The sequence below is a fragment of the Felis catus genome, chromosome D4 (genome assembly GCF_018350175.1).
Source record: "Felis catus isolate Fca126 chromosome D4, F.catus_Fca126_mat1.0, whole genome shotgun sequence".
Lineage (NCBI taxonomy): Eukaryota > Metazoa > Chordata > Mammalia > Carnivora > Felidae > Felis > Felis catus.
Genome location: NC_058380.1, coordinates 62,411,322 through 62,424,220, shown reverse-complemented (window position 1 = coordinate 62,424,220; position 12,899 = coordinate 62,411,322). Strand labels below are relative to the sequence as shown.

Below are 12,899 nucleotides of genomic sequence, written 5' to 3'. Positions count from 1 at the left end.
TGGTGAGTTCTAGAGGTGGCAGTGGTCACACAAAACCATTTGCTACAAATAAGGAGATCATGGGGAATAGCTTCCAAATCCATGACTCCCTGAATATGGGTGAGCAGGTTCTTTTTATTTGGGGTTTAGGATGAATATTCAGAAAGGGGGGCTTTGTCATCGCATGTACAGGCAGGCATAAATTTGCACAGACATACTTAGACTGTTTTTGCATTCCTTTTGTTCCCTTAAAATCCTTAACTACTAAAGTTTTTGCATTTCTTTGTACTTCTGCTAGGAAGTTTTGTAAAAAGTGTCCTTAGGCTTAGTAGAACCAGTGGGGCATAGATCACAGAAACTAGCTGGGGCCTAAATGACTTCTCTTGTGTCCTGAAAACTGTGTCTTTCTTTTACTTGGGACTCCATATCTTTCTGTTCACAACAGCTAAGTCTTGCCTTTGGTGTATGAATCGGCTTGTGAGAGCAAGCTGACTGGAGTCATCCACTAGTTGGGATGATTTTCTAGTATGCTGGGAAAATTAGTTTCTTTTTTGAGTGGGAATGGAGAGCTTTGATTTGGCAAGTTGTCATTAAGTGGTGGTTTGGTTGTTGGGAATTTAGTGCAAAGGGTATTAGAAAAAGATTGATTTTCTGCTTATGGCAGTGACAAAGTTTTTTTAGAAATTTTATTTTTTTTAATAGGTGTACTTTTTCCTTTCTCCTTTTTTTTTTTTTTTTTGTTTAAATTTTATTTTTGAGGAGGGGGGCATAGAGGGAGAGAGCGAGAATCCCAAGCAGTCTCCACACTGTCAACACAGAGCCCGACACAGGGCTTGAACTCCTGAACCATGAGATCATGACCTGAGCCGAAATCAAGAGTTGGATGCTTAACCTACTGAGCCACCCAGGCGCCCTTATTTGTTTTAAAAAAGTGAGCTATGTTAAAGAAACATAATAAATACTAGTTCAGACTGTATATGAATGATTAAATTTTAGAAAAAGTTACTGGCAAATAAATATATTTGTGGGACCCTGAAGATAGAACAGAGCCCAGAGAAAGAGTGCAGCAGGAATTGAGTACTTAAAGAAGCAGAATTCAAAAGGAAATTGACTTGCAGTTACATGTATAGAAGAAATCTGAGCTTCCTATAATTAAAATTGAGTAGCAATGCCTGTTAAGGCCAAAAGAAAAGATACTTGGAAGAGTATAAAGTTTATTTGGCAAAAAGGAAGTTTATTGGATGTATTATATGTAGAAAGTTTTCCTAACTAGCTTGTTTGTTTTTTTAACTTCATCTTTATTTATTTTGTGAGAGATAGAGAACAAGCGGTATAGGGGAAGAGAGAGAGGGAGACAATCCCAAGCAGGCTCTGCACTGACAGTGCAGAGCCTGATGCGTGGCGCAAACTCAGAACTGCAAGATCAAGAACCCAACTGAAGTCAGATGCTTAACTGACTGAGCCACCCAGGTACCCCTTCTAAATAGTTTAAATAAGGACTCCCATTGAATATCCAGAATCTGAAATTTTTAGGGGCAGATACTACTTTGGGAGAACCTTAAGATAACAAATTAGGTTGGGAGTGGGAAAGAAGCTTACGGGGATATCCTATAAACAGTAGATCATAGTTGCTATTGTGAGACAGTTTGTTATAGTTAGCTGGCTTACTCTTATGTCAGTTATCTAAGACAGCGGTTCTCAAAGTGTAGTCTGTGATCTCTGGGGTCTCCAAGGCCAGAACTATTTTCACAATTATATCATTAAGACATTGTTTGCCTTTTTGATTGTTCTGACATTTGCACTGATGGTACAAAAGCAGTGGTGGATAGGACTGCCGGTGTCTTAGCATGAACTAGGGCAGTGGCGCCAACTGTACTAGTAAAACATCGTATTCTTCACCACCATGCACTCACTTAAAAATGTCCTTAATGAAGCAGTAAAAACTACTAATTTTGTTAAGTCATGACCCTTGAGAACACATTTTTTTTATATTCAGTGTGACAAAGTGTGTGTAAAGTAGTTTGAATGCATACCATGGGATGATGGTTGTCTCAAGGAAGTACACTTTTGTGATTATTCTACTTGGGAGTATTTTTCTGTGATGGACATAATTTTAACTTGAAAGAATGACTACCAGACGAACTGTGGATTCAGACTTGGATATTTGGCAGTTATTTTCTCAAAATGAACAAAGAGCCTATCAATTCCAAGAAAACGGCTGACAGTATTTATGCCAGTGACAAAATTTGAGCTTGTTTCAAACCAAAATCAGTATTTTGGAGAACTTGTATCCATCACCTAAGTTCTGTCCATGTATTTCTTATGTTTATGCTCTTCATTTTTTCGTATGTCTGTTTCCATCTATCTGGGACCATTCAGAATCTGCTGGAGGTTATTTTTGCTTAATTGTTTTGTCTAAAATATATATATACATGTTTTTCATTTCTAAAGAGTGTTCGAGCAGAGCATAGTACTCTAGGTTTGGCAGTTTTCTTTAAGCACACGGACAATAACACTTTACTGTCTGCAGATTTTCATTTTCTGTTAAGAAGTCAGTTATGAGTCTAACTGTTGTTACTTTAAAAGCTTCCTATTCACACTCCCCATGAATTTTCTTTTTGTTTTTTGCAGGTTTCACAGTGATGTATCCAGGTGGGGTTTTTGTTTTTTATTTTTTTTTTATTCTCCTTGGGATTCAGTGAACTTAAATCTGAGATCTTAAATCTTGATTGGAATATCTTTAAACAGATCTGATAAATTCTCATTATTTTAAAAAAAATTGCAGTCACATTTCTCTCCTGTAAAGACTGATTAAACATGTTAACATGTTACATTTACTTACTGCATCTTTCTTCTTTTTTTTTCTTTCTTTCTTTCCTTAAATCTCCTATGTTCTAGCTTTTAATTCTTCAGTTTTGTTCAACTGAGCTCAGACACAAATACATTGAATTTTTGTTTTTCATTTGTAGAATTTTTGTCCATTTGCTCCTAGCACCTTTTGTTGAAAAGACTTCATTCTCCACTGAGTTGCTTTTGGTCTTTTGTCAGAGATGAGTTGATTATATTTTTACAGGTCTATTTTGGAGCTCTTTGTTCCATTAACCTACGTGTGTCTGTTCTTTCACCAATTCCATGCTGTCTTTGTTACTGTAGTTGTATATGGTAACTCTTGAAATTGGGTAGAATAAGTCCTCCAGCTTTGTTCTATCTTGGGTGTTTTAGGTCTTTTGCCTTTCTGTATAAACTTCGGAATCAATTTATTGATAACTACAAGTAGCTTGCTGGGATTTTGATTTGAATTGTGTTGACTCTGTAGAGCTAATTGGGAAGAATTGTTACTCAAACCAGTGGTAGAAAGCAAAATTGGGATTACGTTTTATCTGAGAGCTGTTTTTATTTCTGGTTTACCTTTACCCTGGATAACGTGAAAGTTCCGGTGTTTGGCAGGCCCTGGGCTTTGACTTTTCCCTGTGAGGCCACTAAAAAGGTTACTTCAGTTTTGCAGTTTTTTCTTTGGAATTGGCAGCTGCCCTAAGGACAGAGCCTTGAGTGCTAGTATCTTGCTTTTTTCCTAGGTTTTTGGGCCCAGTAAATGTTTATTATCTTAGCTCTTGAGCTTTTGAGTTTTTTTTAAAGTTTATTTATTTTGAGAGAGAGAGAGAGAGAGCACAAGTGGGAGAGAGGGGCAGAGAGAGAGAGAGAGAGAGAGAGAGAGAGAGAAAATCCCAAGCAGGCGCTGTGCTGTCAGTATGGATCCCGACACTGGGTTCGATTCCATGACCACGAGATCACAATGTGAGCCAATATCAGGAGTTGGGCACTTAAATGAGCCATCCAGGTGACCCTGCTTTTGAGGTTTTTAAAAAATTTCATCTAGTTTTAAAGTTGTTTCCAGGAAGGGGATTACCTACATTTATCATTATTGAAAATTGGAGTATCCCCAGTGGCCTGCCTCCCTCATAGAATTGATGGTTGGTATATTTACTCTTAAAAATTTGTATAAACAAATTTTTTTGGAGGAGCAGAATGAATTCTCCCAAATTTGTAGTGTCCATTGAGACCTTCCAGACAGTAATAAATTATGCTGCTTGAGATAAACTTATGGTAGATCTTGGAAAACTCTACTTGTGAAGAAATGTGGCAGTTGAGTTTTGAGTGGTCTAATTAATGTTAAAATGTGCCTTGGTTTTGGGCACTGGGCCGTTTGGCGAAAAACCTTGTAGAAATTTTGGGTTTGTGGTACAGACTGCTAGTTGTCTGTCCCAGTTCTCATTCCTTTCTTAATTTCCAGTGTTTAGGAATATGACTGTGCAAAATAAAAACTAGGTTTCTCATCTTCTTTTGCAGCTAGGAGTGGTTATGTGAGTAATCTGTTAAATAGTTTGGACTTTTCTCTCTGTTGTCAAACTTGTACATTGAGCTGTCTGTTGGCCATCTCTGCCTGGATTTATACCAGAAACACTGCAAGCCCAACATAATCAAAAGTAATATTTATTTTCTGGATCTCTGCTACTTCATTTATCCAGTCACCAATGCTGGAACTTCTGACTCCTCCAAATCCCACTGTCCCCAAACTCACACACATATATATACTTCAGACTTCAAATCCAGCTAATTTTTATTCTTTCTAAATGTCCTGCCTTCTCCCAGTCTATACCCAGCATTGACCCTGGTTCTTGCACTTGTCATCTCTTGCCTAGATTGCTACAAGAGCCATACAATTGCTTCTTTGTTTATATTTTTTAAAATTTATTTATTTTTTTTTTAATTTTTTTTTCAACGTTTATTTATTTTTGGGACAGAGAGACACAGAGCATGAACGGGGGAGGGGCAGAGAGAGAAGGGAGACACAGAATCGGAAACAGGCTCCAGGCTCTGAGCCATCAGCCCAGAGCCTGACGCGGGGCTCGAACTCCCGGACCGCGAGATCGTGACCTGGCTGAAGTCGGACGCTTAACCGACTGCGCTACCCAGGCGCCCCTTTAAAATTTATTTTTTTTAATGTTTACTTATTTTGAGAGAGAGCACATGCACCCAGGAGAGGGGCAGAGAGAGAGGGAGAGAATCTCAAGCAGACTCTGTGCCGTCAGCACAGAGCTTGACACAAGGCTCCATCTCATGAAGTGTGAGATCATGACCTGAGCCAAAATCAAGAGTAAGATGCTGAACCGACAGCCACCCAGGCGCCCCGTTCATAGTTTTGTAACTCTCATTTTTCCTTTTCCATCCACAGAATCGCCCATCTGAAATAAGTTTTCAGTCATGCTTGCATAATTAATTTTAGTGTCCTTAGCCTCCCAGACTCTTTGTAATGTGGTTCCATTTTACCTTTCCGGCTCATTTGTCATTCCTAACCCTACATTTGATGCTCTAATAGCACCAGATTTCTTTTTTTTTTTTAATTTTTTTTAATGTTTGTTTATTTCTGAGACAGAGACAGAGCACGAGTGGGGGAGGGGCAGAGAGAGAGAGACAGACAGACAGACAGACAGACAGACACAGAATCAGAAGCAGGATCCAGGCTCTGAGCTGTCAGCACAGAGCCCGACGCAGGGCTTGAACCCATGAACCGCGAGATCATGACCTAAGCTGAAGTCAGACACTTAACCTACTGAGCCACCCAGGCACCCCTAGAGAGATTTTTTTACTTTAATTAACTTTACATTTTTCTAAACATGAAATAAATAGGGCCTGCTGTTGAATATACCATATTCTGAAATAGGGATTTATAGTCTAAGTCAAAAGTTTTCTTTTTGAAGTACTGTATTTGAGATACCTTTTTTGAAATTTTTTTCAAAGTCTGAAATAAATGTTTTATTTGGCTGGGAAAAATGATTTTCATATGTGTATCATATACGTTGTTTCAGAACATTGCTTATCTGGACCAGTCTCCTTCTGTCACACATACGGAAATTGTGGCCAGGAGAAATTAGTGATTATGTTGATGAGGTAGAAGCAGAGTCAGGATCTGCCGTGACCTACATCCAAATACAAGTATCTGCTTTAAAAAAATCTTCAAGCATGTTGAGGTTCTCAAGTCTTATCTCCAAATTGCATTTAGGATTACCAAGCATTGTTTCAAAGACCTTGACCTTTTGTGTAAAGAGTAACTTGGGTAATTAACTGAGCAGGATACATTGTAATTCGTGTCTTATTAACAACCTTGATTCTATAAGGAATGGTTTATTTACAAAACAGTGGCCTAAACCTTGCCTCCATACCTGTCTTGGCAATTTATTTTAGAAGGAAATATTTTTTGACCCATTGATAGATTATTTTTAAGTATTCTAAGTGAAGCAGGCGTGGTAGATATAACATGTTATAGATGTATTTGTCTTTGTTTGTTTTTAGCATCAAGCATTGCACAATTCTCTCCAATAATGTAGATCATCTCTTACTGAATTTAACGCTGTCTGATATCATGGTCTCCTTGGCAAATGCCTCAACTTTACAGAAGGATTCCAACTGGATAGAAATGATAAGGAAATTTGTGACAAAGACCCTTGAAGATGGCTTTAGGCTAAATAGTAAGCAGCTAAACAGATTGCTTGGAGTATCATGGAGATTAATGCAGATACAACCTAACAGAGGTAGGTGTTCTTGCTTTGTCCTTATTTAAGAGAGGAGCTCTTATGCATGCTATTAGGGTCTAGCTTTGAATTGATGACTTTCACACATTTCATGTAGACAAGTTAATTACATTCAAACCTTAAAAGTTAGCTAGTATAATTATAAATGGACTATCTGCTTGAACACTGAAATGGTTATTACTCAGGGCATCTCTTTCTCAGGTGAGTAGGTCCACTGTGAAGCAATATGATTAAATTTCTAGTAGATTACAGACTTGAGTAAAAGGAGGTAGGTATTACTTCAGAATGGTATTGAGCCTAATGATAAAGAAATACACTTTTCTGGTCTAGTTTGATTAGAAATTGAGCACTTTCCCCTTTTATTCATATAGAATGAGTTGAATCCTGCCTGTCTCTACCTTTCTGCTAGCCTGAAGTTATGTCACATAAAGTCTATTTTTAGTGTGATTTACGAATTCTTTTCATTCAAAAACAAAGCTTTCCTGTTTGGTTCCCATCTTATTCATCTTTCTAATATCTTGGTTTTTGTCATCATTACATAGGTTTGTTGTCCCTTACAAAAATTACACTGTAGTCTCAGGTTGCAGTCTGACTTTTATATTAACTCATTACTATTGGACTTCAGTGGTAGTATCAGTTTGTGACTAAGATCTGCTTTGTCATAGGAACAAAGTAAAGTGCTTCTGTGCTTTTAGAGGAATTTGGGAGCTGGTGAAGAAACATTTTTGATTAATATACAGTTGTTTTTGTATTTAGAGGCTACAGAGTCTCTCATCAAGGCAGTTTATACATTGTATCAGCAGAGAGGCCTTCTCCTTCCAGTTCGAACTTTGTTACTAAAGTTTTTCAGTAAAATCTATCAAAAAGAAGAACTGAGATCTTACAGAGTCAGGTAAGGTTTCATTTATTTTACCTTTCTTTTTTGGTGGAGTTATTTTGTAGTCTACTTAAGATACTAGAGTGGTAAAAATCTTTGGAGATGTTCATTCTTTTTATTTTGTTTGGCTGCATATAAGAAAAGATATAAAATTGTATATAGAAACATGCATAGTAGTGCCAGTAATCTTTATGTGCACCACCAGCAGATAAAAGCCTCTTTGAGCTTATATTTCCACTTGTCCACTTACAATTTAAGGTCAGTTGGAGTAACCTATAGCAGCCTCAGCTTTTTCTTTTGCTTTCTGTAAAAACTATGGAGGTTGAACTATTAGCTATTAGTGGCATATTGGGGCATATGGTGTAAGAATGAAGACAATAGAAGATGGAAAAGTTTCGGGCTTAGTTTGGTGCTATCAGTTGAGATGGATAACACAAAGAGTAGAACTAAGGAATTAATTTTTTGATATGGTGAATTTGAGATATAGTTTGGAAGTCAGGAAGATAACGTTTAGGTGGAAGATAAGGTTTGGGGATACTTGAGCATATGTAGGTAGTTGTTGAAACATATTTGAGTCTTTAGTAGAAGGTGGGTGCTTTTCATAATTTATCTAAATCTCATACTCCTACTTTGAGGTGTAGATACTGTTACTTTGGTTTTGTAGGAGGAAACTGAAGCTTAGTTTAATAAGTTGGTGAGTGTCCTATAATTAATGGGAAACAGAGCTGAGACTTAAGTTTAGGTCTGACAGCAAAGGTCATGCTTAATTCACTAAGCTCTTGGGGTACAGCAAAAGTGATTGCCGTTGCCTGAGTAAAGAGACATTGGAGCTTTAGCAAGTATATAAGTACAGTTGATCCTTGAACAGTGTGGGGATTAGGGACACTGACCCCCCTCCCCATTACAGTTGCAAAACTGTATGTAACTTTTGACTCCCTCAGAACTTAACTACTAATAGCCTACTGTTGACTAGAAGCCTTACCGATAAGTTGATAAACATATTTTGTATGTTATATATATTATATATTGTGTTCTTACAATAATACCTAGCTTAATGTTTTCAGTGTTTCTAGGGTGTGCGGTTTTGTGAGGTTTTCACAAAAAAATTTCCAGTATATTTATTGAAAAAAACCTGCATGTAAGCAGACCCATGCAGTTCAAAACCATATTGTTCAAAGGTCAACTGCATACTGAAGAACTAAAATAACACAGGTTTGAAACCATTTAGTGTGAGAGCACCCTACATTGAATGCATTATTGAGTTAGTATAACAGCTAATACTGTAAGGATAAATAGAACACAAAGAGCAGTAGTAGTGTCTGTTTTTGAAGATAAACATGCAATTTAGATAGTGCCCCAAATTGCATGCTCTTTTTAAGTGAGTGGTTAAAACCTTGGAAAATGCTACAGCTGAATAAATGATGCTTCTGGTCTTATAAACTCTAAAATGTTTAAATGAGTACATGTTGGGGCGCCTGGGTGGCTCAGTCGGTTGAGCGTCCGACTTCGGCTCCAGTCATGATCTTGTGGTCTGTGAGTTCAAGCCCCGTGTTGGGCTCTGGGCTGATGGCTCAGAGCCTGGAGCCTGCTTCTGATTCTGTGTCTCCCATTCTCTCTGACCCTCCCCCATTTGTGCTCTGTCTCTCTCTGTCTCAAAAATAAATAAATGTTAAAAAAAAAAAAATTTTAAATGAGTACATGTTGTGTTCTTGGTAGATAATAATGTCACTGTGGTATATTTAAGTTAAAAATTTTGTTTGTTTGTTTAAACTTATTTCTCTTGTCTTTATACTTTATTTTGTTCTTCCTTGGTGTTTCTTAGGTATCGTAGTAAGGTGTTATCCCGTTGGCTGGCTGGTTTACCATTGCAGCTTGCTCATCTTGGCTCCCGAAATCCTGAGCTCTCAACACAGCTTATTGATATCATCCATACTGCAGCAGCACGAGCAAATAAAGAATTACTAAAAAGTTTACAAGCTTCTGCTCTCCGAATCTATGGTAAGAGTTTAACTGTGTAGGTAACCATTGATCTACCCTGCATTAGGAAAGAAGTTTCTTTAAAAAAAAAATTTTTTTTTAATGTTTATTTATTTTTGAAGGAGAGAGAGACAGAGTGTGAGCGGGGGTGGGGCAGAGAGAGAGGGAGACAGAATCTGAAGCAGGCTCCAGGCTCTGAGCTTTCAGTACAAAGCCATGTGGGGCTCAAACACACAAGCTGTGAGATCATGACCTGAGCCGAAGTTGGCTGCTTAACTGACTGAGCCACCCAGGCACCCCTAGGAAAGAAGTTTCTAAGTGGAACTCTTTAGGTTTGCCTTTCCTTTGAATTATTATAAATTATTCACACCATGGTTAAAGTGCCAGAACAAAATATCAAATAGTAAATTCATTTTCAATAGTAAGTATTTTTTATTAGGATACTTTTAGAAGGTTAATGGTTGTAGATGCTTCTTGGATTCTTAAATTGTCTTTTCAGCCACATGCTGTTTACAAATTCAAAACTGATCAGGTATTTAAAAAAAATTCCTTTGAAGCTTTGGCAGCAAATTAATCATAAAGGATATTTTGTATGACTTCTATATATTTGTACTTTTTTATTCATCCTTGGAACTATTTTATATGTTAAGCAAAAATACCAATAAAAGCATATTGGGAGGTATTACATATATGTAATATGTATTTATTATTGAGATGTAATTCACAAACCATAAAATTTGCCCTTTTACAATGTCTATTTCAGTGTTTTTAACATATTCCCAAAGTTGTGCAGTCACCACTGTCTGATTCCAGAATATTTTTATCACCCCAAAAAGAAATTAAACCCATTAGTAGTCCTTCCCCAGCTCCTGGCAACCACCAATCTACTTTCCTGTCTCTATGGATTTGCCTGTTCCGGACATTTGTTATAAATGGAATTACATAATGTAGAGCCTTTTGAATCTGGCTACTTTCACTTAATGTACTGTTGGCAGTATACATGCATATTGTAGTGTGCATGTATCTACTTTTTTTTTTTTTTTTTTTTTTTTTTTTGCTGAGTACTAGTATTCCACTCTATGAATCTGTCACTTATATTTACCCATTCATTAAGTGATGGACATTTGGTTTGCTTCCATCCTTTTTGGGTTATATTTTTAAGTCTTTTTTTTTCAGTACTGCTTATATGTAGATGTCTTCTGCTTTAAATTAGGTTGATATTGTAATTGTCACTGTTTAGCAAAAGCGCTTGTTTTTTACCGTTTTACTTTGGTTCAATCCCTTTACCCCATCAAAGTTATTATTTCAGACATTGACACTTGGATGTTGTGGAATTACTACAGTGTTAAATAAATATATCTTTAATAATGTTCACTGTTTTACTTTAGAAAATAGTTTAAGTCCTACATATACTTTATGATAAAACTTTTTTATGTAGATGATAAGTTGAAATTCAGTTTAATACAGTAAAAAGTAAGCAAGCACTCAATCTGCTTTACTAATTTAATCTCTGTATATGTTTTATAGTTGACTTTAATATGTGTTACCTACCCCACTAGATCCACAAGAAGGCACTGTGGTGGTTCTTCCAGCAGACTCTCAGCAGCGTTTGGTCCAGCTTGTATATTTTCTACCAAGTCTGCCTGCTGATTTACTTTCTCGGTTAAGTCGTTGCTGTATTATGGGAAGACTCAGTTCAAGTTTGGCTGCCATGCTTATCGGGATACTGCACATGAGGTAGCATCCTCAAGTGAGCTATATTTTAAGTATATAGTCTTTTCTCCCATGCCTTTTACTGGCAGTGTGTAAATTACAGAAGGCTTATATTGCTACTAACTTCATTTGCTTCATTTGCACTTAATGCAACATTTAAAACTCTTCATCCTATTATTGCTAGATAAAGTTCACTGGAGTAAGACTGTTTCAAGTTTTTTAGTGATTTGTATAGATAGAAATTATCTATAATTTGTACATAATGTACAGATTTTAAATTCTCAGAAGCCTGTAGTAAGGGTTCAGTGGCAGGTGAGAGTACTATGCTTAAATAAAACCTTTGGTGTTAATGGGATTGTGATACAGACCTTCTTTTCAGGGACCTCCAAATTTAACGTAGCTGGTGAAATATGTTTGTGACTCAGGCGAGGAATCAGTTGAAATCTCTTTTTGTGTGTGTGTGGTTAAATGTAGATAACATAAAACTTAACCATTTTAACCGGTTTTAAGTATACAGTTAAAACTGTGCAGTGGCATTAAGTACTTTCACATTGTTGTGCAGCCAGCACCGCTGTCCATCTCCACAACTTTTTTATCATTCCAAACTGAAACTCTGCATGCGTTAAACAGTAACTCCTCATCCCCCTCTCCCCCGGCCCTTAGTAACCACTGTTCTATCTTCATGATAAAAAAAAATAAATAAATTAATGTTTATTTTTGAGAGAGAGAGAGAGAGAGAGAGAGAGAGAGAGAGAGAGAGAGATCACGTGATGGGGAGGGGCAGAGAGAGGGAGATACAGAGTCCAAAGCAGGCTCCAGGCTTCAATCTGTCAGCACAGAGTCCAGCGTGGGGCTTGAACTCACAAACTGAACTGTGAGATCATGATCTGAGCCAAAGTCAGACTCTTAACCAACTGAGCCACCCAGACACCCCTTCATGATTTAGAGTATTCTAAGTACCTCATATAAATGGAATCATACTATATATGACCTTTTGTGTCTTGCTTATTTCACTCAGCATAACTCTTCAAGGTACATCCTCATCGTATCATGTATCAGAATTTCCTTTTTAAGGTTGACTTAATGTTCCAGTATATGTATATACTACATTTTGTTTATTTTTCCCTTGATGGAAACTTGGTTGTTTCCATCTTCTAGCTTTTGTGAATAATGCTGCTGTGATCATTGGTGTACAGATATCTGTTTCAGTCCTTGCTTTAAATTCTTTTGGCTATATACCCAGAAGTGGAATTGTTGGGTCACATGGTAATTCTCTAATTCTTCGAGGAACTGCTATAACATGTTCCACAGTGGCTGCATCATTTTACTCTTAAATGTTTTATAACAGTGTTTCATATTGTGGGTATTCAAAGTATCCTTAAACACCTTACGTTTGTATCATTAGGCATAATGTTTTTAGTGTTCAGTAAGATTTATTATTGATTGTGGCTCATAGGGTCTAATATGGTTTTAGGGAGAAATTGAAATCTAGGTGGTACCTGAAAAGTTTAAAGACTAACAACTTCCTTGTGACTTGTACAATACAGATCCTCTATCCTGGTTAAATAGGAGTAGCTCACTTTATTGGTAGACTTCCTTTAGCTTGTTTGACAGTCGCCTCTTACCATTATAAGACATATCTTGGAATCAGTCACCTAAAGTGTGATTTACCTTTCTTTTTAGCTAGCAGAAGAGAGCTATCGGGGGCGCCTGGGTGGCGCAGTCGGTTAAGCGTCCGACTTTAGCCAGGTCACGATCTCGCG

General features: G+C 37.1%; 1 protein-coding gene across 2 annotated transcripts in view; it reads left to right on the top strand.

The window, feature by feature from the left end:
* The window catches only part of TEX10 (testis expressed 10), a 59,763-nt gene that overhangs the window by 23,682 nt on the left and 23,182 nt on the right, over positions 1-12,899 (top strand). For both annotated transcript variants that reach the window (XM_003995664.5, XM_045042799.1), the window contains exons 6-9: positions 6,331-6,569; positions 7,326-7,461; positions 9,269-9,444; positions 10,983-11,160. In XM_003995664.5, the coding sequence (XP_003995713.1) occupies positions 6,331-6,569; positions 7,326-7,461; positions 9,269-9,444; positions 10,983-11,160 (729 nt within the window). The remainder of the gene's footprint in view (positions 1-6,330; positions 6,570-7,325; positions 7,462-9,268; positions 9,445-10,982; positions 11,161-12,899) is intronic.